We start from the raw sequence: 24167 nt of genomic DNA, 5'->3' as shown, positions 1-24167 counted from the left end.
CTCATCCCGCCGCGGGGATTTGAACCTTCTGATCGGCAAGTCCAAGAGGCTCAGTGATTTAGACCACAGCACCACCCGCAAGTACAAAACCCAAGAAAGGGTTAATCCTGCTCCAACCTGTCTGCTAATGAACCCTTCCACCCTGCCCTCCAAAGCAGTCAACCCCACAGCAAAAGCTGCAAACCTACAGACTTCTCGAGTGAGAATGGGCTGAAGGGGAAACGAAAAATCACTCAGACCTCCGTACTATGTCAAAATAAACTTTATGCAAGATCACGTAATTTGCCCCCTTTCCCACCAAAGCGAGAGACCGCTGCAACCTTGTGAATGGCAAAGGGGCAAGGGGAAATGACTGTATACGAAGAAAGTACAGCGGTACCTCGGTTTAAGAATGATTTGGTTTGCAAACTCCACAAAACCGGAAATAGTGTCTTGATTTGATAACTTTACCTCAGTCTAAGAACGGAATCAATGGTGGAAGGGCACCGGCGGCAGGAGGCCTCTTTAGGGAATGCGTGCCTCGGTTTAAGAACGTTTTTGGTTTAAGTACGGCCTTCCGGAACGGATTAAGTTCATAAACTGCGTAAACTGAGGTAGCACTGTACATAAAGTCCAAATGTGTCTCGTACACCCCACACTTCTAAGCAAAGCTTGGCTCGTTCTTACACTTCGCTCCATCAGAGGCTGGATCTAAACAGCCAGCAGAACAAAGCTGTGGAATAAACCATGTTACTTCCCCATTTGCAGCTACAGGGTGGCAGCAGAGAAAGCTGCCGTAGGCAGAGTCTGACCCTAATTAGCATCTGCATGGGCTGGCAGTGGCTCAGCTGTGTTCTCCCTGCCTTACCTAGAGATAGTGGGGTTGAACCTGGGACCTTCTGCATGTGAAGCAAGGGTTCTCCTCCTGTGCTACAGCCTTCCCCCAAGAAGGAGTGCAAATTCATGGCAGTGGCAAGGAAGGGGTGAAATGGGGTGCCCCCACCCACCACCAGAAGGTGGCCCTCAAACAATAGGTGCTGAGGCTATGCTGGCCTCCAACAGGAAAGAAAGGTTCTGCACTCCTGTTGAAGGGAACGGTTATTTTCAGCTCAAAGACCGGCCCGTTGAACCTTTTCGGGTGCCAGCCTACATAAAACTCTTGCTGGCAGAAAGCAAGCACTGCAGGCAGAGGCCTGCAGGCGAACTTTTCTCCCTGGGTTTGCTGGTGTTCTTCAAGGGAGTTTACACCTAGGAATAATAATGAATAGAATCGCCTGAAGTGTTGGCCCCACTGCAGCCGTTCTACCTCTTCATTCTGCTGCATGTATAGACAAAGCCTTGAATCTCTTGTGAGGTGATAGGCCTCTGAAAGGTGAATGTCTCCACCTCCAGTGCGACAGGGAGTAAGGCCCACTAAATTCTACAATGGGACTCCTCCCCCGCCCCCAAAGTAGGCATGGTTAAAAACAACACCAGATTAGGTGTAGTACTGGTAAAGAGAGCCTGCAGGATCAAATGTATACTGCTTTCAGGGCTGTGTCACCTCAGGCTGCAAGCAGAGGCTCACCTTACTGAATGCTTCTCCATACCCAAAACCCCGCACGCAGAACACTAGCTTTTCTGGGGAGGAGCCTACAATCATGTGGACCCCACTACCTGAGGTGAAGTGGTGTGGTGGCTCACCCCCAAAACAGGTTGATCTCCTTACTCCTAATTCTCACACGGACAGGTTAAGCTACATCAAACTTCTGCCAGATTATTGAAAGCAACCGTCCTCGAAAATGCCACGTGTCTGATTGACAATGGAGTGTGTGAAATCCCAGCCGCACGGAGGGGGATGTTCTCGGTCAATGGCATATGTATGGTAGAGGCTAACTCCTGATATCCCACAGATTGACTGGGAATGGGGTGGGGGGAGCTTGCCCTGAAAGCACTGCTGCTCGACAATGCTGTTGCCATGGCTGCGAGCTTCTCCGCTGAATAACAGCAGTGCTTCTGGGCTTGGGCCTCGGGCCTAACTTTGTGGCCATCAGGGAGAGAGGAGGATATCCATTGGTAGAATCAGTTGCTGGGTTTGCCGGTGGTTGCCAGGTGACAAAAAAGCCATTATCACAGAAGGTTCAGCAGTTGTCATAGCAGTCCATTCACAGTTCACAGACAGGCCGTAGACCTCCTGGTGGGTGAGGCAGTGGAGGCGAGTGACCCATTTTGGAGCATGGAGGTGGGGTAAAAGCTGTTCATCACTCCCGGCCCAGCCGGTAGATGTGGTGTTGCGCCCCGTGCTCGCTGGCAGACACTTCAAACACGAAGGCCACACATAAAAGTAACTCCTGAGTTTCTTGATCCCGCAAAACCTGTGGGGGGGGGGGGAATGAAGCGTATTCTGACAAGTTTCACAGCAGTGCAAGGGGATAATCCTGCCCATATCTAGGAGCGTAATGAGATTTCCCTAAATCTCTCCCACAGGGAGCTTGCAGCAGCGCCCATAGCAAATTTGACAGGTGCTGCCATCTTCCCTTCCCTCACCCTTATTGCTGTACCAGGTCTCCACTGCCTTACAGCCGACTCACAAATTGCAAAACACAAGCATTTATAAAGGGTTGGTGCCCAATTAAAAGAAGCATAAGTCTGTCAATTGAATTCTACTCTGTTCGGTTATGCCTGTGTTTCCGCATGAGAAAATATAGTTACAACCAGCACACTATTACATCATGGATGCACAAGGCACAGCCAGCATAATCTTAGAAGAGGCATCGCGCCACACTGCCCTTGCTATCCTACATGAAGGAATGTTCCTAAGCTGGAGCTTGCCACTGGAGGATTTGATAAGTGCCATTTAGATTCCCCACAATGCATCACCCTGGAGAAGTGTGGGAAATTAAAAGGTTGCCCTGTACTGTACTGACTCTGGGTCGGTCAAGGACTGGAGTTTCTATTTATGGAGAATTCAAGTTTTGGCTTGGCTCCCTATTCTGCCTTCTCCTCCCCCAGGGAAGGAAAGAGAGGGAGAGAGATAGAGACAGCGCAAATTGGCCCCTCGTTTCCTTCCCCAAATACCTGCAGGATGGTGAAGTTTTCAAGCACGCTGTCCATCATCGGCTTTTCTGGCAGCGTTTGCAGTTTGCGGATGAAGTTGATGAGGTACTCGCACAGCGGTGAGCGCTGCAGCTGGAAAACAAAGCGTCCATCTTCCCAGTGGGGAGGCTCTGCTGTCTGCAGAGTTGGGGAGATGGGAGTGGTTAATGGCAAAGTGGGCATATGAGAGACAGAGAGAACCTAACACATGCACACCACCTTTGTCCGGAGCAAGAAGCCACCTCTCTTCCTCCGCCACCGTAGGGACAACCTTCTAAAAGGAGCAAGACCCACACTCCTAAACTTAAAACGATGCAAATATAAGTTTGACTGAAATTAAGCCCCCCCACTTCCAAGTACTGTAAATCTATTTGTGGGATGCAAATTCTTAACTCCTCCAGTAGCAGATAAAGCTTAACACACTCGCACACACTTAAATTCTTAAACATTCTAGGCCAAGTTGCTCTTGACCAGGCATCCCCAAACTTGGCCTTCCAGCTGTTTTGGGACTACAACTCCCATCATCCCTAGCTAACAGGACCAGTGGTCAGGGATGATGGGAATTGTAATCCCAAAACAGCTGGAGGGCCGAGTTTGGGGATGCCTGTTCTTAACTCTGCAGATCTTCCTAGCTTCCAGGCCCTTCTATAGTTTAAGACATGCACAGATTTAGCATTAGGCTGCAGGTCTCTCTTTTTTTAATGGTCTCCATTGGGTGAGTAGGGTACCAGGCTCCCTGCATCCAGCACATCAAAGGGAAAGCTTCAGATGAAAGGATGGAGGACTTGCAGCCTTCAAGATGCTGGAGCCAAACTCCCATTAACCCCAGCCAGCCTAGCCCAATGGTCAGGGATGATGGGAGTTGGGATCCAATATCTGGAGAGCCAGAGCTTCCCCATATCTCTGCCAGAGCAGAAACAGCCCTCAATATGTTGTTGGACTTTGAAGACCAGTCAGCCTCAGGCCAATGAGCATGGGCGGATGTCCAGCAATGTCTGAGGGGCACCACATTGGTACAAGGGAAGGCACAACAGCTCAATGTGATTTGCACGCAAAAAGCCAGAAGGTTCAACCTCTCACACACAATGGCCTGTTAAAAGCATAGGGAAACAGGTGGCCTGAGAGATTCCTGCCCAGGGGCACTGCAAATATTTGAAGGGATGGGAACACAGGCCCTTGACACAAATCTGCATATGCCAGTTTAGATGCTTAGATGCAAATGTAGTCCCAGCAGCCCTATAAGCAGGGTTTGGGGTTTAAGTTTGGGGCGGAGAGGGAAAGGCAGGAGATTTGAGGCTCAAGCTGCCTGGGTCACCCTAACAATGCTTCTGCCCCCACCCCAAATCTTGGAGAGAGAGAGCATGCAGCAATGGGATAAACAGAGAAATAGGCTGCATGCACACCACACCTCTAAAGCACATGGCTTCCCCCAAAGAATCCTGGGAACTGTGGTTTGCCAAGAGTGCTGGGCAGTGTGGCTTTGTTAGGGGTGAACTACATTCCCCAGGATTCCTCATGGGTGTAGTCTGCACGCAGCGGGTAAAAGCCAACTTTCACTGTGGCCGACGTGGCTACTTTTCCACAAGCTGCTGCACAGAAGCTTCTTAGGCGTAAACGAACCCTGTTCCTCTAGCACCCCCACCCGCCAATGTGGCAACCCCCTCTTCTCTCCCCATCCACTCCCCCCCCCCCCGCAAGTCCCGTCCTCCCCCTGCCAACTCTCCCCTGCCCCCCCGCACCCACCTCCAGTTTTTCCACCACCTGTTTGCCAAAGGAGCAGACCTTGGAGGTGCAACTGAGAGTCAGAGCCCGTGGGCCCTCGTATCGGCTGCTCACCCCATAGAAGGCCCCTCCTGTGCCCCCTGGTTCTTCTTCAAGGAGGGGAAAGCTCAGATCAGCCTATGGTAACAGGAGAAATGGGGAAAAAATGCAGTGTTTTCTTTCTTTTCTTTTCACCCCCGCCCCGACTGATATAAAAAGCAGGATGTCATACATTTCAGGTAGTACTTTGTAAGTGGGGGGTGGGACAGGAATGTCTATTCTACAACCACTTGCCACAGCAGCTAAACAAAAACCCCACATGCAGAGAAGTAATATGCCATTGAATATCACTTGCTGGGGCAGGAGGATAGAGGGTGGGGATCACCTTCCTGCCCTATTTGTGATCTTCTGAGGTCTGGCCTTGGTGGATAAGACAATGTTCTAAAGTTTACTATTGTTGATTCATTTGGGTTGGCCTTGGGGGCTGTTTGCAAGTAACCTTGCATAACCTGTATGCAATTATTACTTCTGTGAACCATTGCAATTCTATTTGCTTGAGGACCTGGCTTTCGTGTGCATCGTTAGAGCAATATAAATGCATAACCATTATCCTACACACAAATAGCAAACTAAGTTCTCCGAGGGCCAATCCTGACACTGCCGAAATAACATCAGCCATGCCACAAATGGAAGGCTTCGGAAAGCTTGTGGCTCCTCCAAGGTTTTCAACAGTAGGAAACATCTTTAGGAAATAAAAACCCTACACAGAGGGGGAACCCACCAAAAACATGGCAACAAAGACTGAGCATGCTCAGTAGCTTCAGAACGCTGACAGGCTGTTGTTTGGAGTGGTGGGAACCGCAGCTGCAGCGAGGAGAGAAAAGGGGCGAGCCCAGGCTATCCTGACCTTAAGTGCCCTCCGGAAGATCCGCCCCCCGACGCCACCCCATTGGCTGGCGCCGCCACTGAATAATAATGAGTTCCTGAGTCCCGCGGGGCTGGAGCTAGCCCCGCGAGAGTGTGGGTGGGGTCGTGAGCCCCGCAACCCCCCCCCTCCTGAGATCGGGAGTGGCTTTGGAGTGGTGGGAACCATGTGGGAGGGGTCATGGCTGGCGGGTACAGTAAATGGGAGCACCCTATACTGCAACATTTTGTTACAGGCTCACTGGCAATTTTTCTGTAGCTGTAAAGATGCTTAGAGCAGCTTTCAGTTAGCTAGGAGCAGAGACCAAAGCTCCCTTGCAACAGTTTTTCTGGCTGGGACCCGCCGGATCCTATTTGAAGCTGGAAAGCAGATAATGTGCACAGCTGAAGCAACAACAATGTACTCATTAGGTCAGTATTCAAAATGGCTCATTTGCCCCCTCCACCCAAACAGTGATGGAGCCATGCCAAGCTTTTCTAGGAGATCTGGCCTGAATGTACCCAGAATCTGCTTTATCCGCTTTGAACCACCAAGGCAATCCACCGGCCCCAGCAAACTAGCCAGGTAAATATCTATACATAATGCAGCAAAGGAGCTTTTGCGTTCCTAGCTTGTTGGGGATTGAGGAAAGCAGGGCGGTTCTCACCCAGAACTTGACCAAGAAGAAGGCATGAGGAGGCCCCTGGTCATACAGGTCTCGCAGCCCACCTCCCCGCTCAGGGAATTTGTCGTAGATTTGGCGTACGTCCACCGTCTCCAGCGGGGAGTCAGAGGCGGGTGTCGGGTCGATATGCACAAAACGGTGTTGCTGCTTACACTGCCGAGAGGAAAGGGTGGAAGTCAGAGATGGAATGATGAAGACTGGCATCAGCTGCCTGAATTTTGATTTACTGAATCGCTTGCCAAAAGAAGTTAGAATGCAAATAGCTTTTTTTTTAAAAAAAAAAAAGTGCTTTACAATAGCTTTCAATATGGTACTTGTGCTAGTCTGTTGCTGCACCTTAAGCTAAGGACTAACACATTTTATTATGGTGTAAGCTTTTGTGGACTAGGGACTACTTCATCAGATGCAAATGTTACTGCCGTGATCCTCCCAATTAACTCGGTAAAGCAGGAATACAATATGTGCAATTCTGATATTGCTGGGTTGCTGTTGCTTTTAAGTATGACATGTTTATCCTGCTTTTCCCTCCAGTGAGCTACAGGTAGCACACAATGTTCTCTCCCCTCATTTTATCCTCACAATAACCCTGTGAGGTAAGTCAGATGGAGAGATAGTGACTAACCCAAGATTACCCAGCGAGTTTCACATCTAATTAGGGATTAGAACCTGGATTGCACCAACTCTAATAAAACACCTTAACCACTAAACCACACTGGCTTGTGGTCAGAGGCTGAGAGACAGCAACTTACTCCAGGTCACCTAATAAGATGACCCTTCAGGATCAGGCCAATGCCCCACCTAGTCCAGTATCCTGTTCGCACAGGGTAAGTTCATGGCAACGGTGGGATCTGAACCCCAAATTTCCCGCCCTACACAGCTCAAACCTTTAGCTACTTCACCACATTTCCGTCTCTCCAAATTTAATCTCGAGATGAATATCAGCCTACAGTGGTGCCTCGGAAGTCGAATGAAATTCCATTCTGGAAGAAACCAAGGTGCAGCTTCCAATTGGCTGCAGGAAGCTCCTGCAGCCAATCAGAAGCCACGGAGGATGTTCGGGTTCCAAATAACATTCGCAAACCAGAACATTCACTTCCGGGTTTGCGGCATTCGGGAGCCAAAACGTTCGACTGGCAAGGCGTTTGGGTTCCAAGGTACAACTGTACTGGTATCTTAAGCTTAGCTTCTGCACTTGCTGCATGTAGTTTCTTATACTCGTCCCTCCATGCACTTCTGTTTATCAAGCCCTGCCCTTCCTCCAAGGAACTCTGGGCAACATAAACACGAGCTGTCCTATTTTATCCTCTTAAATAACCCTGTGAGACAGGTTAGGCAGCGAGACTGTGACTGGCCCAAGGCCACCTGCTAAGCATCTCATCACCAAGTGGAGTCTTGAAACTAGATCTCCAACACACGGCCGATTACATCATCAGGCCAACTCCCAAACTTTTCAAGACAATATATGGGGACAGCTGGCACGAGGCGCAAGTGTGCGAATGGTGTTAAGTAGAGGTGCACATCTCACCGCATCTTGTTCTGCCTGCCGCTCCACAAACGCAGTGAACTCCACCAGCCGAAGCGTTTCCGTACCAATGTGGCTTCCTTGCCAAGAGGTAGCGCTGGGGAGGCGGGGGGCTCTCCCTGGGGGCGCGTGGTAACCTGCCAAGCCAAGGGAGAAGGCACTGAGGCCGACTGGCGCACTCTCACCCCCCCCCCCGCCTCGTAGGAAGGCAAGCGGTTTAGGAAGACGGTGGCTTACCTGGGACAGCAGCGGGTGCTGGGACTGGGATGGGGTATGGCGCTTGGAGGATAGGCTTGATGCTATGGGTAGGAGGGAGAAAGAGGAGAGTCAAGATATGGCTTTTCAGCAGGGGGGCATTGCAATACATACACAAATATACACACACACGTGTGTGTGTTGCAGAAATGCTAGACAAATTGCTGCTTCCAGCAGTGCGTGTGTGTCAATGACTGAAAACAACAACAACAACAACAACAACAACAACAACAACAACAACAACAACAACTTACTCTAGAGTGTCTCGGGATTGGCTTGCATCCCCTGTCCAAAACTGGAAGAACTCTGTGGACTGGAAAAGTCAGAAGAGTTAAAAACTGCACTACATACTTAAGTTAGGGCTGCAACATTTATACTGTTTACTCTGAACTGATGAAATCAAATTTTAAAACCGTTTAATTGACCAAATTAAAGTGATTATTAAAAAACAAACAAACAAGTGTTTATAAAAACTAAGACTGCATCTTGGAAGAGGAGAATGCCTCTTCTGTGGTGATGACGTCTGCTAAGTCATCTGATCTAAAAAACTTAGGAAGCATGCTTCTTGCTTCCAAAACATGGTTTTTGCCCATATGCAAATATAATTGACTAATGCTTGTACGTGTGATCTGTCAGCTGAGGTTTCATTTGTTCAGCAACAACTCTTAACTTAAACACCATTTAATAATAACTTCCTCACTCCAGGAAAGAGCTAATGATCTAACACAGAGAATTATTTTGAACATCACCAAACTACAATTCCCAAGATTCCTTGGGAGAGTCGAGAGCTAAACTGGCAGAAACCTTAATCTAGGTTTTTAGTACAGAAAGAGAACAGGAACCGGGAACCTGTGGGCTTGCAGGTTTTGCTAAACTATTGCTCTCAACAGCCCCAGTGGGCATGGCTAATTGCCGGGGATTATGGGAACTGCAGTCCCACAACATCTGGGAGCCCACAGGTTCTCCATTCCTGCCATAGCATTACAGCCCCATAGAAGCCCCACCTCACAGCCCCTCTCCCACATGCTTACGGTGGTGCTGGATGGGTAGTGGGGTTCTGACAAGCCCAGTTTTTCCTGGAGGACCGTGGCAGATACGAGTTGAGCAGAAGACATGGCTGCCATAGTCTGAAGCGCTTTGTCCTTTGCTACCTGGTCCTTGAAGAGAGAGAAATCCTGGTTTTCAAATGCCCGTTTCCCTTGCGCAGGAGTTCTCAAAACATTCTACCCTCAAGGCCTCCTTTTCCACATTGATTTCTCTACTGAGTAATGCCTGCAAATCAGCCGTGAAGGGTCTGGAAGTTTCAGGGGGTTATGGGGTGCATAATGACACACATAACTTTGACTGTGGGGGTACTGTAATTTCTTCTGGGGCTATCACCCCACAGGAGGCATTTGTAGGGGACAAGGTGCCATATAGGCAAACCATCAGTCATCACCTGTCTTCTCATTGAGGAAGCCGATGATGAAGGGATCACTCACTACTGAAGAACAACTCTCATCATACCAAACCATTGGCCATGTTGGCTGGGGCTGATGGGAGCTGGAAGCCAGCAGTGCCTCAAGGACAGTTGGTTAAACACCCCTGTTATAAGGTGTTCACCCTGGAGTGCCTAGGGGTTAGCCCCCTTGTGAGCCACTGAGTTACAAGCGATAGTATAATTACCATCATTTACATGCTGCCTTCCCTTCCATTATGGAATTCAAGGTGGTATATATTGGCATTGGTGAGACCCGCACCTACTTAGCTCCAGAAAGGGGGCTGCATCAGTTGCTGAGGCTCAGACCACACCCTGAAGAAGTGCTTAGAAATCACTGCACTGGACTCCATTACAAAGAGAGGTTGAGAGAACTGGGTATGTTTAGCCCGCCAAAGGGGAGACTGAGAAGAGATAGGATAGCCATCTTCAAATATCCTAAACGGTTGCCACATGGAGGATGGAGCAAGGTTTTCTCCTGCCCTGGAGGGTAGGACTCAGACCAATGGCTTCAAATTACAAGGAGATTCCGACTAAATATCGAAGGAGCTTCTGACAGGAAGAGCTGTGCGACAGTGGAACGGACTCCTTAGGGAGGCCAATATCAATATTGTCCTATTAAAAATATCTCCTCAGAAAACCAGGATTCCTGGTTTGCAGTCACACTTCGTTCTTCCCCTGCTAATTACTAAGCTTTGTTCAAATCTCAGAACTCCCTGACCTATCCCCTTCAGCCTGGCCTCTACAGGAAAAAATCACACTGATATTTGGCACCGAGAAGGTGAACGATAGACTGAAGCAACGAAGTCTCTTTAACTGCCCCTTCACTGTCCCTGACATGGTAGCAGTGCTGCATCACAACCTGGGGGGGGGGGTTCAAGAGGGCTCCTTTTGCTTGCTGAAGCCCTTCAGGGCTCCTCTCAGCATCGATCAGCGAAGTTTCCTTAAAACAGGCCCACCTGCTCAGTGCAGCTGCCTGTACTGGGCCCCTTTCTGTCTGCCTTTGCTCCTTCGTGTTGAGAGGCACTCAGAGCAGCTGCTAGGGAGCCATCATTGTTAATTCCTCCCCAGGGCCCAATGCAACGCTCCTACATCAGGGATGTAGGAGGGCCAAGATTAAGACGGATGTCTCCCCTTGCTCGCTGCAGCTGCTCAGAGCTCCTCTCCCAGCTCCAAGCAGGACAGGTGGGACGGGACGACAGTCTTGAAAAATCAACACGCTTTGACCAGTGCAGGCCACTTTAAAAAACCAGCCCCTTGCAGATGCAGCACAATGCTACTTTGGAGGTGACAGGGCTTTGGGGGAATTAAAATGGCGGCTACCTCACTGCAGCTGGGAAGAGCTCTTCTCGCTTGCCACCACAGCTGCTTGCCCCACTTCTATTATCCGGTAAACTCAAAGCATTAAACTCACATTAAAGCCCTAAATGGCTTAGGACCTAAATATCCCAAAGTGTGCTTTCCTTCCTCAGATGTTGAGGTCGGCAGCGGGGGCTGTCAGATGTTTGGGGTGGGGTGGTAGCAGTCCAAGAGAAGGCATCCCCTGTAGCAGCCCCTAGGCCTGAAGCCTTCATTATACAGTGGTACCTTGGTTTTCAAACTTAATCCGTTCCGGAAGTCCATTCTAAAACCAAAGCATTCCAAAGAGATCCCTGCCCCTGCTTCCACGGGAGTAGGAGCTGGACGGGCCTACTCAGCTGGGGAAGTGCAGGCTCTGTCACACTTTCCATTGAGGGGTTCACAGCTGCACTCCCCTTCAAGGAAGAAGTTTAAAGGAGCGCCACCTCAGCATCAGAGCCCCTGCACCCATGAAGGCAGCCAGGTGGAATAGTTGCTGGGGTGGCAATGGTGGAGGCAGCCCAGCAGCTGCATCTGAGAGCTCCAAAACCACTGCTGAGGCAGCTGTCATCAGGCTGTCTCTGCAATGGCACACAATGCTCCTTTAAACTTCTCTGTTGAGGTGAACGCAGCCATGTACCCCTCAATGGAAAAGTGTGACGGAGCCTGCACCTCTCCAGGTGAGCAGCCCCGATCCAGCTCCTACTCCCATGCAAGCAGGAGTGGGGCGGGGATCTCTCAGCTAGGAAGCGGAGGCTTTCCCAGTCCCCAGCTGAGCTGCCCCATCCCACTCCTATTCACATGCAAACAGGAGTAGGGGAACTCAAAACGAAAGTGTGGCACTGAAAATGGAAGTGTAACACTCAAAACGGAACAGTTCCGATTCCGAAAAAAGTTCGCAAACCAGAACACCTACTTCTGAGTTTGTGGAGTTCGAATTCCAAGTTGTTCGTGAACTAAGCTGTTTAAAAACCGAGGTACCACTTTAGTTGCCACCTTTGACACTTGAGAGATGTGTTTTCAGGAACCACCCTATTCCAGTGACTGTAATTTGTTTTAGCTGTTTTTAATGTTGATGGTGAATGATGGGTAATAAACGGAACACATAATAATAAAAAACAATTCCCTCAGAGACGGGGAGGGGAGGGGGTTGATTGATGGCACTTTCCCAATAATTTCCCTCCAACTTAGAGCTTGTCCCAAGTACCAGCAAAGCATTATGGGACTTTGGGGGGGGGGGAAAATATGTACCCCCTTACTACTACTCCTTCAGCAGGACGGGTAGGGAATCCAGAGGTGCAAGCTTGTCACAAACATTTCAGGGAATGCAGGGAAGGGACTCACCTTGAGCTTGGCCTGAATCTCACGGGTTTTCCGCCGGGCCAAAACCTGGATGTGACTGGAGACCTGTGGAAGGAGTTGGGGGAGAGATTTAGCAGGAAACTCTGTGGAGAGAAAGGAGGAAATCTCACCAGGCCTCATTCTCCCCACACACCTCGGATTTTTTTCCTGCAGTCTTAGGCTTCATGTCAAGCCCATCACATTTACCTGTTTCCTTGTCCGTGTTTTGCCTGTCCTCAGTTTAATGTAGCGGGCAATGAGTTCATTGCGGCCTGAGAGAGAAGAGGCAGGAAATCAGGAAAACAACCCATCCAACTTGGGCACCATATACAGAGGTGGAATTCACCCGCCTCTCTTGACCATGCCACTGACAACAATGCTAGGTTGCCACATGGGGCAGGTTGCAGCCTCCCTAACTCTGCACATGCTCAGAGACACAACCCTGCTAACTTCTGAATCATCTGGACTGTCAGGTCACGCCAACCGCAGATGTTTAAAAAAGGTGGGTGGATGCAAACCTGACCCCTCCTCCAGCAGACCTTGCACACGGTTGTCCCCCATCACCAAAAGTACACCCCACACTGCCTCTAAAGACCCCAGGGCGCTTTCTGTGGTTTTATCTTCACAACAACCCTGTGAGGTGGGTCAGGCTAAGAGAGAGTGACTTGTCCAAATGCAGTTCCCTGAAAGAAAGGGATGCTACAAATTGCAGAACTGAAAATGGAACTGTCATTAGCTGCTCACCTATGGAGAGTAAGAACTGCCTCCAGGTGAGTCCCTGTCATTATAGGTCTAGGCACATTGTAGGACCTCTGTTTACAACGGTGCATGTAGCTCCCTCATCTCTCGTCCTGGCCCTGCTGGCTCTTTTGTTTCTTTTCTGTCCCTAAAGAGAGCCTTCTGCACAGCATCTATGGCACAGTACCATGGAGGCTGCATCTGAAGACCACCTCTTTCCTCCTCTCAGAGCTGGAAAGGAAAAGGCACTGCTAGCGGTGTACCGCAGGAATACAGCACCATCAGTGGCCACCTTCCCAGCTCCTTCCATTTCTTCAGGGAGCTAGAAAAGCGTTGTCTTCTTCTTTTTTTACCTCACATATTCTAAGCCTATTGCTACTCATATATTATGGCTTGCGGGACGATTCCCAAAGAGAACTAAGGACAAGAGCAGCCGGTCTAATGGGTCAAAGTTAAGTCCCACCTACCGTACATCTTCCCCTCATCCGAAAGAATGATCTTCCGCCTCCCACAGGGTGGGTAGATGGCCAGGGCCTCCTGGAAACTCTGCTCAATATCTGGGCTCCAGACCCCTTCTGCATCGTTGTCCAGACCCTTCTCCCCAGTGTCCCCCATCTCCCCAGAGGGGCTGGCCCCCTCGCCCCAGCTGCCAGGCTCTATGGTGTCAGGAGGGTTACCTGGAAGAAAGCAGAACAGGCGGCAATCAGATCTGAGGGATGGAGGAGCGGAAAGTTTCCTAACTGACAGAAGATGGGCAACAGCTCGTCTGCATTTTCCCTTCCTTGCCGTTTGGTTGTTTTTACCTGTGGAAAGCTTGGTGTCATATAGTTAGTCCTAGACCAAGGGTGGGGAACCTGTGGCTCCTGGACTCCTAACTCCCCCCATTCCTAGCCAGCATGCCCAATGGTTACGGATGATGGGAGCTGGGGGTTCTCAATAATATCTGAAGGGCATTGGAATCCACCTTCCCAAGTCAGGCTATTGGTCCATTTAACTCAGAATTATTTACACTGGGTAGATAATATTCTCTAGGATTTCAGACAGAGGACATTCCCAGCCTACCTGGGATAGCTCAGATGGTACAGCTCGAGACTCTAAATTGTGGGTTCAAGATCCACACTGGGCAAAAGTCTGTACGACTAGTACGGCAAAAGACTAGAGGACCCTGGTGGTCCCTCTTCTAATGCTACTATTCTATGCAGAGGACTGAACCTGGCACCTTCTGCATATTTATTTATTGCCTTCCTATCCCAAGGAGCTCGAGGTGGCATACATGGTTCTCCCCCCTCCTCATTTAATCCCCACAGCAACCCTGTGAGGTAGGTAGTCTGAGAGAGGCAGTGACTGGTCCAACATCACTCAGTGAGCTCCATGCCCAAGTAGGGATTTGATCCCTCGTCTCCCAGGTCCTAAAATGACACTGGGATATGCCCTATATACAGGGGTACCTCATGTTAAGTACTTAATTTGTTCCGGAGGTCCATTCTTAACCTGAAACTGTTCTTAACCTGAAGCGCCACTTTACCCAATGGGGCCTCCCGCTGCCACCGCGCTGCCAGAGCACAATTTCTGTTCTCATCCTGAAGCAAAGTTCTTAACCTGAGGTACTATTTCTGGGTTAGCGGAGTCTGTAACCTGAAGCGTATGTAACCTGAAGTGTATGTAACCCGGGGTACCACTGTACTTCTATTGTGAGTTAAGTTGCCCATTCCTATGCTGACCAGAGAACTGATTGGAAGCAGCAAGGCAAATAATATTTGTTGTCCAGCATTGTCTCAGCAGCAGTGGCTATCAGATGCCCCCGATAAACTTATAACTAGAGCACAAAGGAACAACTATCCCCCGCTCTTTGATCTCTGTGTCTCGTAAACAGAGGTATATTACCTCTAATAGCAGAGGTTCAATTTAGCAATGAGTAATAGCTGCTGATACAACTACCCTGTATTTAAAGAGTATTTAAGTGAGAGCAAGGCCATCATCTCAAGTTTTAGCTGTGACAGGGAAGGGTTTCGACACCGACAGATGCTCCCAGATTACCAACTTTTTTCCTTTTTCTATCTTCTGTAGAACCCAAGATCTGAGGCAAAAATGTGCAGCCCCCAATTCTCAATTTGTTTCGTGGGGAACAAGCCTTCTCCTACTTTTCAATGTTTGCAGCCTGTGAGTGAAATCCCACCCAAATGACTGACATTTAGGAAAGCGGTTCAAGTCATTGAATCAGAGGCTAGAGTGAAACTCTCATTATCATTATTAACAATTGGTTTGTGATGCCTTGACTGCTCCTCACTGCTGCCCAATAGAAAGTTCAAGTATGTTGGATTTTGTGTAGCTGTGATTAGGCAGTAGTATGTCAATTAAAAATTAGCAGTAAGTCAGGCACTTATGCCCTAAGGACTTATTTCATATGGGGGGGGGGTGATTTTCTTCTCAATTTGTGAACATGGTATAGCATTGATACGGAAGGGGGGCATGTCTTCTTCACCTTCTTCTTCGCTACAATATATCCATTTATTTCCAATTGTCAATGTCAAAAGGGACTAAAATCTATAAAATTCATAGAAAATCAACGTGCCAATTTGCTCAATTTCTCTAGGACTCCATGACACCTCCCCTGTCCTCCATAATCCCTCAAGCAAGGTGTCAAGACCCTAATCCTGTCAAATCACTCTGCCAAGCCTTTCCTCCGGGCAATGCCAGGTGACAGAATATGCATACATAGACCATTGACTTCTCATCACTGGTACTCAGGAAGTGCTTATCTGCGCATATCTCCAGCTCTGCATATTCCCCCCCTCCCTCCTCCATATGTTAATCCGGTGTAACCTAACCTCTCCTTAATGTATTCATGATGTAACTGTGATGTATTTTGCACTGTATTCTGGGACATGGAGGGAAGTTTCAAAAGTTCATGTCACCCCTTTCTCGCTGTTCAATCTCGTCTTGAACCTATTGCGCAATAAACTTGGATCTTCTGCAGCTTGCTCCTGTCTCCGGCTGAGCTCATTTTCTTCCGCAGGGACCCGCGGACTTAGTCCGACAAGCTGGGTGGCAGAGTAGCCCCACACCCAGATTTTACCGTAACAAGCATAATAGACCCACATTGCAGGGAAAAGGACTATGGCTGAGATTTTGGGTTATGCCTGCCCTACCAAGTACTGATCTTATGCCCATTTTCCTGGAGGAAGTGAAGAGGTGATGTACGGCAACCCTGAAGTGCAGTCCCATGTTGTTAACCTGGTTTTTGGGGAGTTGCTGTTTTTAGTGAAACGCAGTGAGGAGAGGGCTGTGAAGTTGATCACAGCAGCAGTGCAATTAATTAAGGTCTGGAGGAGGTGAAGGGAGGCCAGGCACAGGACAGGGTTTCTGTGGGCAGTGGAAAGATGTTATCTGGGTGCCAGTTTCACCCGTAGGTAGACAGCAGGCCTACCTATTGAAAACTAACAGAGCAGTAGATCTAAGATAGAAGTTTCTTAAGAGGCCTGATCTGCCTATGCCTCACCACCGCTCAGCCACCAGATCTACTAGGGAACTATGGTTTGTTAAGGTGCAGAGAGTTGTTAGGAGACTTTTATTTCCCTTGCAGAGCTACAATCATCCAGAGATCCTTGGGAAGAGGAATTGACTGTTAAAACCACTCTGGGAATGGTAGCTCTGGGAGAGGAATAGGGGTCTCTTTTCCGCACTCTCAGCAAGCTGCAGCTGCCAGAATTCTTTAGGGGAAGTCACAACTTTTTCAAGTGGTATCGTAGAGCTTTAAATGTACAGTGGTACCTCGGGTTAAGTACTTAATTCGTTCCGGAGGTCTGTACTTAACCTGAAACTGTTCTTAACCTGAAGCACCACTTTAGCTAATGGGGCCTCCTGCTGCTGCCATGCCGCCGGAGCATGATTTCTGTTCTCATGCTGAAGCAAAGTTCTTAACCTGAAGCACTATTTCTGTGTATCTGAAGAAGTGTGCATGCACACGAAAGCTCATACCAAGAACTAACTTAGTTGGTCTTTAAGGTGCTACTGGAAGGAATTTTTTTTTGTTTTGACTATGGCAGACCAACACGGCTACCTATCTGTAACTGGCACTATTTCTGGGTTAGTGGAGTCTGAAGCGTATGTAACCTGAAGTGATGTAACCTGAGGTACCACTGTATTATGTGAATTGTTTCTATTCATGGTGGAGGAAGGGAAGGCTAAAGAACCATTTCCCTGGTTGGGGAGAAAGGTGCTGACTATCAGCTAAGGAGTGAACCCTACACAAATACGGAATTGAGTCGCTAAGATGGTTGGATGGTGCCTTGAATGCCTCCTTCCAGCAACTCCTGCAGCCAAGCCAATGCCAAAAATATTGCTCTGCTTTCCTTTGGACAACATCAGCGAGTCCAAGCAGGGGGTCTTGTCTGGGCAGCCCAGGACCTCCATACACACTGCCCAGGCATGAGGGGATATCACTTCAGTGCTGCTAATGCAGCAGTTGGACGTCACTCTTGAGACAGACAGATGCCAACAACAACATGATAGTATTGAGGTGGGTGGATTGGCCTTTGGCATCAATATCTATATGGGGTGGGGGGGCGTCATACGGACACAGAGCAACATGGGGGAAAGCAGCACCACTTACAAATAAAACACATGAAGCCAAAGTGGCAAACCTCTAAGGGTGGGAAGAAAACAGCATGTTTCTCCGTGGGGGGGGGGGGGAGAGACATTCTAATTGACAGTTGTTAATAGCAAGGTTTGCCTCATTTTGGGGAGGCGTGGCCAGTCAGTAGACCTTAGGTCTACTGTAGACCCTGAAAGCCTTTAGCCAATGTTGGTGTTGGTGGGAGTGAGAAATTTGTACCGGATTGGAGAGGCGAGCAGGGTTGAAATGTAAAGAGAAAAAACTGGGTTGTTGTTGTCGTCTGAGTGGAAAGTCCAGCGTAGGCCAATTAAGTCTCTTCCAGAGAAACCAGATTGATCGGGGAAAGAAAGAACGAAAAGGTGTAGGCCTCTCCTGCCCCCCCCCCTGTTCCCGGTCAAGTGGAAACCCGGTTCTTTGCTGGTTACGCCAGTACAAGTGACCCCTGGGAGCACAATCAGCAGCAAGACAAAGAGGCCTTCCAGCATGGATTACGTCTTGCTTTAAAAGACAGGAAGGGGGCTGGCTCTTTAATCTGTGATCAGATTCCCCCCCCCCCCCCGCCTTTTAGGATTGTGGGCCTTTATTTCCTTTGCTAACCCTGCGCCGCCACCACCGCTGCCGCCAGAAGGCTCCCAACAGCTGCAACCTTCCCAGACGGATAAAACTTTTTACGAAGAAAGGCACTTCCCTGGCGTGAGATTAATCACAACCACAAACTTCCTCAGAACCAGGCCAAGGACATGCGTTGTGGAAGTCAGAACAACTGATTTTGGTTTTGTTTTTTTGTTTTTGTACCGAGGTTTTCCTCTGATTTTTAAGTGGCAAAGGGGCGGGGTGAGATGGAGAGGGAACTAGGCTCGCCTGACAAACTTCCCATCTACAACAAATCCAGAGGGAACAGCTTCCTTCAAGTCTCCTCTTCCGGGGGGGGGGGCGTGTTTGGCTTGTCCCACCCAACTGGATTTCCTGTACTGCTGCAATCTCGAAACCACTTATACTACTTAAGTGATTTTCAGAGTGCAGTCTAGTTTTGGGAAAGCTGAGCTGTAGAATCATCTGAAAGAAAGGCAATTGGATGTTCTTTGGCAACAAAACAAAGGTTCGAAAGAAGGACAAACATTGAACGGATAATTCAGACAGAGGGAGAAAGGACGCCTATAACAGTTGCGCACAAGTACCATCTCCGCATAAACCAATATGAGTATACAATGCAGAATATCATCATCTGGACAATCCAAACTGAAGCATCTCACCTCAGACATTAGGCAGACATTTTGATCTGACATTTAGTTGATACCCCCACTTGCTCTGGCATATCTCCACACAAGGATGGAACAAAGGAAAGGAGAGGGTATCCATATTGCATTGCACAAATCCAAAAGAAAGAAAAACTGCTTGAAAGTGTTATTTACTGAGGAAAAACTAAGTGCTTGATATATAAACTCTGTTTATAAACAGCTCCGAGAGACTTGTAATAGCCACTTGTCTATGGCAAAAAGGAAAAAAAAAAGTTGCCTTCATTCAAGCAGACAGAAGAGCTTTTGTATACTATGAAAGAGTTGGTTCTCTCTCCCCTTTTGGGCTGTCAAGGGGCCACAAATTGCTAAACATAGGTAGCGGCAGGCAGACATACATTTAAAACACATTTTAAGCATACAGCTTGCTAGGAACTGTAGTTTAAGGGGAACTGTAGCTCTTAAGTGAAAAGTACCGGTAACTATACAAATCAGTGTACAGAATATTTTCAGTATTTGAGTACTGTTTTTCTCTTAGCATTTTCCAGCAGCCTTTGTTTCTTTTCACCACATTCCACAGCAAAATTATGCTCTTTTGACTCTGCACTACTGGAATTAAAAGTATTAAGAAATGGAGCCTATGCTTGATAAACTACAGCTACAGTTTATAACAGATGGGAGTAAATCCCATGAACTCCAGCTATTTCTGAATAAATTATATATTTCATATCCCACTCTTCCTCCAAGGTACTCAGCTAGCTAGCATACATGGTTCTTTCCAGACTCTCTTTTATCTTCTGAACAACCCTGTGAGGTAGGTTAGGCTGAGAGGTAGTAGTTGGTCCAGGTCAGCTAGCATGGTTCCTGGCAGGATAGATATGTGAACCTGGGCCTCCCTGGTCCTAGTCCAACCCAGTCTTCCCCAGCCTGGAGATGATGAGAGTTGTCCTGCAAAACAGCTGAAGCCACTGCACCACACTGGTTTAGGGATGCGGGTGGCGCTGTGGTCTAAACCACAGAGCCTCTTGGACTTGCTGGTTCGAATCCCCACGACAGGGTGAGCTTCCATTGCTCTGTCTCAGCTCCTGCCAACTTAGCAGTTCGAAAGCAAGCAAGTGCAAGTACTGTAGATAAATAGGTAGCGGGAAGGTAAATGGCGTTTCTGTGGCTCTGGCACTCGTCGCAGTGTCCCGTTGAACCAGAAGCGGTTTAGTCATGCTGGCCACATGACCCGGAAAGCTGTCTGTGGACAAATGCTGGCTCCCTTGGCCTAAAAGCGAGATGAGTGCCACAACCCCATAGTCGCCTTTGACTAGACTTAACCATCCAGGGGTCCTTTACCTTTTACTGGTTTAGGATTAGATGGCATGGTTCAAATCTTACCTGCGGGTAAGCATACAATTGAGCTACACACTTTACTGTCTATGTACCTTTCTAACAGGACGCACTGTAGGTTAAACCACAGAGCCTAGGACTTGCCAATCAGAAGGTCGGCGGTTTGAATCCCCGCAACAGGGTGAGCTCCCGTTGCTCGGTCCCTGGTCCTGCCAACCTAGCAGTTCGAAAGCACGTCAAAGTGCAAGTAGATAAATAGGTACCGCTCCGGCGGGAAGTAAACGGCGTTTCTGTGTGCTGCTCTGGTTTGCCAGAAGCGGCTTTGTCATGCTGGCCACATGACCTGGAAGCTGTATGCCGGCTCTCTCGGCCAATAAAGCGAGATGAGCGCTGCAACCCCAGAGTCGGTCACGACCGGACCTAATGGTCAGGGGTCCCCTTACCTTTACCTTTCTAATAAAAAACCATTTTTCCAACAGACCCTGCAGGCTGTTATTTTGGAAGGCTATTAATGCAAGTGGTAAACCCGAATAAAGCTAAAATAAACAAAAGGAGTATGATGCATGGAGAAAGAGCTCCAGCAACCGTTGTTGGGGCTGAAGTTTTCTTTTTTAAAAAGGGGGAGTTTATGAAGACTCCATTTTGAGAACAAGCCAAACTGGAGGGTAGGTCTCCTTCAATGCCTTTGTATGCCACGAACTGAGGAAATGCTAAGATAATTTTGATCCGGTGTAGAGCCTGCAAAATGGAGTAAAATTCCAAAAGACAAAGGTGGGATCTCGACTTCCCATTCCAAAAGCTTTCAGAGTTCTGCAGAGTTTGCAGCACAGACAAAAGGATCAGTCGCAGGTAGCTCCAAATACACAACTCCAAAATGCCTCAAATGCAGTGTTTTGATTTGCTTTCCACAAGTTTTCATGTACAAAGGAAAACAAAAAAAAAGTTGCATGGAAGTTAAGAAAAGCAAGCTGCCCTCCACAAAGCAGCAATGGGCCCCAACCTCATCCTGTAATTTGAGAAACGCATGCACCCATGTGAAAGGTCATGTTTGTTTTTGGAACAAGTCACATCAAGGTCTTGTGCAAATGGAAACTGCTGTATCCAACCTGCCCACCCCCCACCCCTCTCATACACACACATTTACTGGCCCATCCTTGCTTGCAGGCGCTGCAGTTGCAAAAGCCACAACACGAAGCATACAACAGTTTCAGCGCCAACACACCTGCTCACTAGATGTGGCACACAGAACATTCAATCGCAACACCACCTATACATGCAAGACAGGCAGACTGGCAAATTTTCCTTACGGCTTAACAAAACTCCCCCAGTGTTACCTGTTCCTGAGAAAACCAGCCTGAAATAAAACAACCTTTGGAGACACAGGGTTGTAATTTTAACCCAGTTCTACTCAGGATCAACCCAGCTGAAATTAATGAGCCCAAAGTTAATCATTTCCATTAGTTTCGGTTGGGACTACTACACCGCGTAGGGCTAGCGTTGGACGCAACACAAAAGTCTTAAAAAAAATATATTCAAAGATGCTTTGGGCTTGAATGTGAGGAACTCAGGGAGATGACGGCTATCCATCCAAAAACTTTTTCCTGACTCAAGCGAAGGGCCTTTGACAAAGTGGGGTGGGAGCTGAGAGGGAATTGAACCCCCTAAAATAAAGGGCAGGACTTTGGGGGGAGAAGGCCAGGATTCCTGCTCAGATGAATGGGCAGAAAACCCCCAAATGTGAAAGGGGCTGCCAACATGTTCACAAAAGTAGCACACATTTCTACTTTTCTATCTACAAGGACTAATAAGTCCCAGGTCTAAAATTACCCCCTGCAACTCTACTACCATTAGCTATTTGTATAATTGACAGTAGATCATACATTAACCTGAGTGTATTGTGGTTGCCCCAGTCTTTGTACTGTATAGTTTTGCTAGAGAGCTTGAATGCTTATTGCTACAATCCACTGTGGACTCTTATTCAGAAGCTGCCATATAGCAGCTTTGACCATTGGTGCATCTAGTGCGGTACTGTTCACACTGACCAGCAACAGCTCTCCAGAGTTTTGGACAAGGGAGTCTTATTGTAAGCTGGTTCTCCCACTCACGGGCAGCAGAAGAGAACTGGCTCCACTTCCCGAACCACCATTTTGCATCTGGCTCTGGTTGAGGGATCTCAGGGTTGCAGTAAAAAATGAAGTAGACCCTTCAAGCCTGAAGTTGGATCACCATGGCCCTAGAACCAGGATTGCCAGATGACACTTCTATATTTCAGATCTTGGCCATCCACAACACAGTAGGCGTGACATACGTTTGAACTTTTCCCTTTCACAGAACATTTCAAAAATGAGCCTTGTTTTGGCCTGTGTGGGCTCAGGTATTTCCTAACAACACTAATCACCCACAAATCAGAATTTCTACCTTTTGATTTTTAAAGAGAGGCTTCTCCTTGCTCAGAAGTCTTTGAATCATCACTCACGGATATCTTCGAAGGAGGGTACTCCCCCCCCCCATGTTTACTCAGAAGTAATTCCCATTGTGTGTGGCTTAGAAGCAAATGGGCAGAGGGCTTCAGGAAGTGTTTGTTGACCCCTTGGGGCAGTGGGGAATGTACAGATCAGGTAAGATAAAGACTGCCCTCCCTTAATGGCTGACATTGTGAGGGAGAGAGGAGATGGGGAAAGTTAAAACACAAACACACACTACATCCCTTCCAAGAGGAGGATCAAGCTTAACAAAATAAAATTTGGAACAAACCCATCTCCGCCCTCCATTGAAACTCGCTATCAAAAACGACACCGATTCACAGAATTGCCCCCTGCAAGCAACCTAATGAACTCTTGGCTTTCAGACAAAAAGTTATAGCCCCTGTCCTTTACTCAGACAAAGAGAAACTCACAGGCACACAATCAAGCCATTAAAAAAGGTGTGGTACCTCCCTCCCATCTCTCTGCTTCGAGATTTCACATTCAAAAACGTTTATATATATTAAGGGGGTTAACGACGGCAACCTCTTACTACTTATGTGCAAAATCAAAGAATACAGCGTGAAATGCACACAAATTACTGGATATTATAAAGATCTTTTGAAAACATAGTCCCAAGCAATCCAGTGACAAATATACATATTTCAGTACCTATATATCAGTACCTATACATAAAATAAATTAAAACCACAATATATTTATGTACGCATACAGAAACCCTCACGCTTCCAGTCTTCCACTTCTTTAAATTAATATTAAAGTAGTGGTCGACTTTTCCCACAAAAGAAGAAAAGTTGCAACGTTTTTCTTCCCTGCAAACCAAAATCAAAAGCTAAATCACAGCTCACCACCAGATGCACGTTTAAATCGAAATCTTCCTTGTCAGGGCTTGCTCCCAAGTAGGAAATTAAACAGAACGAACGATTGGGAAGAGGGGAGGAAATATTACTTACTTCCAGAAGATACCCAAGAGGCCGGTTTTGTGCGCGCTAGTGAAGGCGGGGGGGGGGGGAGGGAGAACGTAAAGGAGAAACTTTCCCTGAACTTTGCTTTAAGGGGGGGGGGGAAAGGGGGGCGTGAAAAAAGAGAATAAAAGCTCTTCACCGCTAGGGTTAATTTTGACTCATCCAGGAGGTTCCTGCCCACTCCTTGGGATTGGAAATGGGAAGAGGAGCAGCGTGGTGGTGCGCGCAGAGGAGCAACAGGCCTGCGTGGTATTTTGGAAAGGTGACAGTTTTCCTCTGGAATCCTTGGAATGAGCAGAGGAATTAAATTAGCAGCAGTGAGTCAGTTCCACGAGGGGAGGAGCCGAGGGCTGGAAGGGGCGGAGTTTCGTGTTCAGACAGGACACGCACACAAAAACACACGCACACACCCCGCCAAGCAGGAAACGGGACTAGGAAAGGGCGCGCGATACCTTTTCT

General features: G+C 48.1%; 2 protein-coding genes across 9 annotated transcripts in view; one reads left to right on the top strand and one right to left on the bottom strand.

Moving 5' to 3' along the window:
• Positions 1-247: 247 nt before the first annotated feature.
• Positions 248-23983, bottom strand: TEAD2 (TEA domain transcription factor 2). 7 transcript variants are annotated; one of them, XM_028704099.2, is made up of 12 exons: positions 23848-23983; positions 13543-13752; positions 12545-12609; positions 12341-12403; positions 9213-9338; positions 8436-8494; positions 8164-8225; positions 7930-8063; positions 6387-6557; positions 4798-4953; positions 3037-3192; positions 248-2333 (listed from the first exon to the last, which is right to left on the bottom strand). In XM_028704099.2, the coding sequence occupies exons 2-12, from the start codon at positions 13688-13690 to the stop codon at positions 2220-2222; spliced, it is 1254 nt and encodes a 417-aa protein (XP_028559932.2). In that variant the 5' UTR covers positions 13691-13752; positions 23848-23983; the 3' UTR covers positions 248-2219. The 7 variants fall into 7 exon arrangements, with proteins under 7 accessions (XP_028559932.2, XP_028559931.2, XP_028559935.2 ...); XM_028704098.2 differs by lacking the exon at positions 23848-23983 and adding an exon at positions 23697-23844; XM_028704102.2 differs by lacking the exon at positions 23848-23983 and adding an exon at positions 23697-23822 and having other exon boundaries at positions 4837-4953.
• DKKL1 (dickkopf like acrosomal protein 1) overlaps positions 23887-24167 on the top strand; it is a 17342-nt gene continuing 17061 nt past the window's right edge. The window contains exon 1 of one of the 2 annotated variants that reach the window (XM_077917114.1): positions 23887-23970. The gene's annotated coding sequence lies outside the window, so the exon portion shown is untranslated. Of the gene's footprint in view, positions 23971-24000; positions 24026-24167 lie in introns of those variants that run through there. The other variant, XM_028704095.2, reaches the window with a different exon arrangement.

This window comes from Podarcis muralis, chromosome 13 (genome assembly GCF_964188315.1).
Source record: "Podarcis muralis chromosome 13, rPodMur119.hap1.1, whole genome shotgun sequence".
Taxonomy (NCBI): domain Eukaryota; kingdom Metazoa; phylum Chordata; class Lepidosauria; order Squamata; family Lacertidae; genus Podarcis; species Podarcis muralis.
This window is presented reverse-complemented; position numbering and strand designations above follow the sequence as displayed.

Bases quoted from the DNA above. Each gene is read 5' to 3' on its own strand.
- TEAD2 (XM_028704099.2), bottom strand. From the start codon at position 13,690: ATGGGGGACACTGGGGAGAAGGGTCTGGACAACGATGCAGAAGGGGTC. The intron at 4,954-6,386 runs GTGAGAACCGCC...CTGTTACCATAG, and splicing joins TCTTCTTGGTCAAGTTCTGG to GCTGATCTGAGCTTTCCCCT. The intron at 3,193-4,797 runs GTGGGTGCGGGG...CCAACTCTGCAG, and splicing joins AGGTGGTGGAAAAACTGGAG to ACAGCAGAGCCTCCCCACTG.